We start from the raw sequence: 5,526 nt of genomic DNA, 5'->3' as shown, positions 1-5,526 counted from the left end.
AACCAGGTTGTGTTCTTGATCTGTGCTGCTTGTTCCAGGTTGCTGACAGCACAAGAAGACAGGCAGAGGGAGAATGCCCTGCAGCTGGAAGATGTCAGCAGGAGGAAAGGGTGCTGCACATAAGGCACATCAATGTGTCAGCAAGGGACATGTGCCAACACTGTTTCATGAAGCTGGGGTTCCTTTTGAGCAAGCCGAATCTGATGGTATCAGCTCTGCAGAGACTTTGGGAAGCTGCAGCTTTTCCCCATCTGGGAATTTCAAGGCACTAAATCAGGCCAAAACGTGCATATGATCTGCATTGTCCCATTTCCCAACTCTGCACGCAGCGCTGGTCTCTGGAGGCCTCTACTTCTTTGGGGGAATTCGACTGGTCTTGGCTAATAGCACAAACTGTGCCTTCTGTCTGGAGAGGTTGCTTCTCTGTAAAAGGATGAAGTCTTTTTCCTTTTCTTTCTGGCCAAGAAGTGGCCTAGCAGCAGAGAGTGGAGGACACAGTGGGTGCTGTGTTAAATAGAACTTTAGTGTAAGAGAGAAAGAAATTATTTTAAATTTGGGCTAGCTCTAGGTAGTGATCCATCCATCTCAAAAAGCAGCATCTCCTCTTGCTTCTGTAACAGCAGAGCCCAGCTGAAAGCCTGCTGTGGTAAGCAGGAAAACCTCCATCAGTTCCTCTAAGATCTGGATCAGGCCCTGTATTTACTGCGAAACTTGGTTTGACTTGCCAATATTGTAGTTAACTGATTCCATATGTGGATATAGTATGAACTGATAAAATGAGTCATCCTGATGGCTTTCTTCACTTTGTTACCCTAATGTCACTGTCCCTCTCTTACTGTTTACAGAACACAGAGCAGTTGCCCTGGGACTCGCAGGCGCTCGCATGTGCTGCTGATTCATACCCCGTTGCAGAAGCTGTGCTGTACATACTGGAGGGGCCATATATAGCCCGTTTTTAAGGCTGAATGCTGCCTGTTTCCTCCCATTCTCTTATCCTTTCCTGAAAAATCTCCAGCAACTAGGAACTGACTTATCTGCAGTACTGAAAGATCCCACCCTGCTAGCCTGACCATAGTGCTTTCAAATGTACCTGGGCTGGAAGCACAAGGCAGCTGCCTGTGTGAAACGTACCTAGTGAAGCTTTTTCTCTTGTGGTGACCTTGTGCAATAACCTCACTTTCCTGGTGAAGGGCCTGAGAAAGAGCAGGACTGAACCTGTTCCCATTGGGAAGGGACCTTCTCGTCACTAAGGAGTGGGGCAAAGCAGGGCGAGGGGAGCTGCGGGCTGAGGTAGGAACTGGCCCCAGAAGTGCGCCTCTCAGCATAGCTGCTGCTGTGCCTGGGCATGAAGCCCCTGGTGTTTTCTGGTGCATGATGCTTTCTGTTTTGTGGCTCAGTTGCTCTTAAAGCCTTGTGGGACTAAGTGAGCTTTTTTTGTAACACCCTGTTCCCTTTCTTCTTTGAGCCTGTTTCTGTATGTGACTGACATTTTAGGTGCAAGATGTGATACTGCAGCTGTGAAGCAGTCTCCCCAACCTTGCAGCACAGGGAAAGCCTATATTTGTCCACTGTCTTTCCTCTGTTGGTGTAAGGCGATTACTCTGAATGTCTGTTTATTGCAGAGATTTCTCTGGGAATATCTCATGCAGGAAAAGTGCTCTGAGTCACCTACAGCCCATCAGTGTTACAAAGAATTTCCATGGTTCCTCCCAGTGCCCTTTACTCCTGATAGGAAAGAGGAAGTTTTTCTCCGGAAGAGCAGGATTCCTGACTAAAATGAATAGCTAAAAGTAATAAGCTCCTACTCAGTCCTTACTGCTGGCTGGCTGTGGTTCACGCTGTGTTTAACTGCAGTAACGCCTTCCAGAGACTGGGAATCAGAAAGTTAGAAGAGGTCCAGAAGGAACCAGGGCAGCTGGTGTGGAGTCCAAAGTAACGCCAGCAGTGCTGCCGGTGGAACCGCTTGTGTTTGCAAGAAACAACGTTTGGGAAGGGAAATCCTCTCTTTTCAGAAAGCACCTGTAATCTGAACACAGACATGGCTTTCTGGCTTTCTAGCCAATGTGGGCATGAAGGACCACAGACATTATCACCTGTTGAACAGGTAAAACCCACTACCTGAGTTGGGGGAGCTGCTGTCAATGATTCCTCTGCATCATGCTCCAGTTGCAGGTTAATAAGGAGTGGCACTGACTAAGAACTGGCATCTTTGGTTGGGGCACATCAGTAATGCTAACATTTACTTACCTGCAGCAGCAGGATTTGGGAAGTTGCTGCAGAAGGAACAGAGCAATAACCAGTCTGCTAACGTGGTCTGAATGTGCACCTCCCACACTGTGTACAGAGCACATGAAAGACAAAAGTGTGAAATACAGCTGACACACAAATACAGGCCAATATATGTATTGCCTTTATCAGTGCTGTCATATTGCAACAGCAAGAACTACCACGTGGGGTTTTTTTTATGTACAACCTTAAGCATGTTTTCTTAGTGTGCAAGCAGAGTACAGGCAATAAAGAAATGCTGCCTTAAAATTGGTTGAGAGATTTTTTTCCAGGCACTGCGGGAGATTTATCCTCCCTTCTTCAGTCGCTGATTGTAGTGTGACCTCCCCTTCTCACTGCTCAGGAAGTGCTGAGAAGCCTGTCCCCCATGGTGGTCCAAACAGGAGGTTTGTAAGTAGGGAGAGAGTTGGTCAGGAACCCATGTCTTGGAGGCAGCATAGGAGCAATTCATCTCCAGTCTTATTTTTTCACCTGTTTCAAGCACAGCAGGGAGGAGAAAAAGGGACGATGCTTTCCCAGTGTCTGGGGGCAGTGTAGTGCTTTCAGAGACAGCACATTCTCACCTTGTACCTATATTTGTAGAACTAAACATTTATTTTAATAACATCCCATGCATCCCTTTCACTAGAGTTAGGAAATGCAGTTGTTTTTAATCCTTGTGCCCTGGCATGTCTCCAGCTGGATGTTCTTGCATTACAGAACTAATCTCTCTGCAGCTTTGACCAAAGAAATTATTACTCATTTCCCTTGCTATAAATGATAGCACAGGTAACTCATTGCAACATCTTTTTTTAGCAGGAACAGCATGGAGTTTTGTTTCAACCATGACAAAGTGGCACAGAATTTGAGCAGGTTGCGCTTGGACAACAGGAAGCACCAGGGTGGGTTTTATTACTGGATGGTCTTTTGTTGTCTCTCTGCACAATATTTAAACATCCTGTAGGAAGACCCAGACACTTACAGTCTAGAGGGGCATGTTAGTTTTTAAACCTGCCTAATACCAGACCCAGACTAGACCAGACTTTCCACAAAATTCCTAATTTTACTACATCCCCCTGTTTTTGTCAGAATCTCTCCTGACTCTGAATGGAAGCCCTGGGAGCAGCCACCCTTTGCAAGTGACTGCTGGAAACCGCAGCATAAATAAAAAGCAAATAATGGGGATATCCTGAGGTGGCATGAGGCAAGGGAGGACACAAAATAGACTCTGCCTGGGGGCTTATTCCTGTGCCGTATTGGCTGCAGTCTCTTAGTGGACAGGTGACTTTTTGCACATAATCCATAAGGCATTTTGGAATCGTATCACAAGAAAGTACACTTCTTACAGCCTGGGAAGCCTTATCCTGGCACTCGCAACAGTGCAGCTGTGTATACAATCAGATCTAGGGGCAAAGGCGAAAAAACCAGCTGCTCTGATAAGCAGCCACAGTCCCACAAAGCTCTGCACGTAGGCAAAGGGACCCCACTCTGCCTTGTGTTTCACTTGTCTCTCTGATGTTAATATGCTAAGGATAAGCATAACAGGATTAGCCTGACAGCATCTCTTTCAAAAGCCAAAACACGGCTGAAGACTGAGCATTAAACCACAGTGTTATGTTTAAAGCTTTCCCACAGGACAAACGCAGGAATTGCAAAGGTTTGGGATGTTGTTTTCTTCTACCTTCTTTATTCCAGCAGCCTGAGCTCCAAGGGACAGTCTCCATTTACAAACATTTAATCAGTTCCTGCTATGGGGATCATGCAGTCTCTCACACATTATTTTCTGTCCTGTCACCTTCTGTTTGTGTCTTTTCATGCTCTTTTTACTTGTTAATTGCTTAGTCCATATATATATTGACCAAGTACTTAAGCTCCAAGTATAAATATATCTCATAGCAGCTCACGCTATACACCTTTAAATGCTCTATTTGCAAATCTTCTGCTCAGTGCCAACAGATCCACAGGCCTGCAGTTCAGAGCTTCGTTAGCTCTTTGAGCCACCATCAGTCTGCTCATTACTTACCTGGCTGTTCATGAGTCACATGGAAATTTCAGTTGGTGCAGCTACAATAATCCGGCTCCAGACTCTTCAGGCCTGCAAGGCATGTGTTATATGCATATCAAGACACGTGGTTTAATAAGGCCCTGATCCTGCAGATACAAGTGTAGCTGTGTGCTTCTTCTGAAATGACTAGTCCACAGGAGACCTGACCAGGTAAAATTAGTTTTTTCAAGGTAAACACGTATCTCCAGTAAATATATATTACTCCAGTAATAAGCTGAGGACTGGGAGGTGGGGGGTTCTGTGGTTTATCTCACTTCTGCCTGCAGGCTTTCCCAAGCACACAACTGCGGCACAGGCAGCAGTTGTGCCTAATCGTGCCCATTTGCTGACCCAAATCTGCCAGGGCAGGAGGTTACGTTCCTTCCTGTTTGTACATGAAATCTCTGGACATGGCAAGAAGGCAGCTGCCCAGTGCGGCTGGCTACCCAGGACTCTGCCAAGGAGGGCTGGGGCCTGGGGTAGGGGCCAGCATCTCTTGTTGCCTCCTGGCTCTGCCACACACTTCCTGCAAGAAACCTTTCAATGTCTAAGTGTGAGCTGGTACCCTAAGGCTCTATGTAATCACTTGGCTCTCCAGGGGCTCTAAGCTAAAGCTTAGGTAGGATCCCTGTGGGTTGAGGAGAGAGGAGTTGGTTTACTCATTGGGAGGGATAAAGTGACTCTTGAGTTGGGCACACGGGCAGGAGATGTTAAGTGTCAGTCGAGGCAAACACCCAGGAGGTCCTAAACTGGCCTTTTCCCTCCCTCCCTGCTCAGATCTCCTCTCTTCCCACCCACCCCTAAAAAAACATGCAAGGCCACTCAGCCACCGAGGGGAGCAGCCAAGGGTCTTTCTTCTGAGACCAGCCTCTGTGCGGGGCTGTTGCTTAGCGCAGAGGTATTTGGGCTGAAGTTGAAATGATGTAATGGAAGGATGAGGCAATGTGCCAGTCAGGGCTTGATCTTGATTTACAGGATGTTTCATGGAAAACTCTTTAACAAGCAGGTCTGACGCCTTAAAAAAAAAAAAGAAAAAAAAAAGAGGGAGAGAGAAAGCAGCTCCAGCTCGAGTTTGCTGTAATGTTTTGCTTGGGGCATGAAAATGCCGGTGTGAGGCCCAGGTGGCGAGAGCCAGGTGTCACTGCTACCAGAAGCACGGTTTGGCAGGCTTGCACAGCACCCGCCAAGCCAAACGCCCCGCGACCCCGCCCCCCGGC

General features: G+C 47.1%; 1 protein-coding gene across 1 annotated transcript in view; it reads left to right on the top strand.

Annotated features, from left to right (window-relative positions):
- Positions 1 to 1,182, top strand: part of CRACR2B (calcium release activated channel regulator 2B) — a 46,513-nt gene extending 45,331 nt beyond the window's left edge. Inside the window, exon 18 of the mRNA XM_009323426.1 lies at positions 39 to 1,182. Within this exon, the coding sequence (XP_009321701.1) occupies positions 39 to 123 (85 nt within the window). The 3' untranslated portion in view covers positions 124 to 1,182. The remainder of the gene's footprint in view (positions 1 to 38) is intronic.
- The last annotated feature ends 4,344 nt before the right edge of the window (positions 1,183 to 5,526 follow it).

Source organism: Pygoscelis adeliae, unplaced genomic scaffold (assembly GCF_000699105.1).
Source record: "Pygoscelis adeliae isolate BGI_AS28 unplaced genomic scaffold, ASM69910v1 Scaffold5, whole genome shotgun sequence".
Taxonomy (NCBI): domain Eukaryota; kingdom Metazoa; phylum Chordata; class Aves; order Sphenisciformes; family Spheniscidae; genus Pygoscelis; species Pygoscelis adeliae.
The sequence above is the reverse complement of the archived record's forward strand: the minus strand, read 5'-3'. Positions and strand labels throughout refer to the sequence as shown.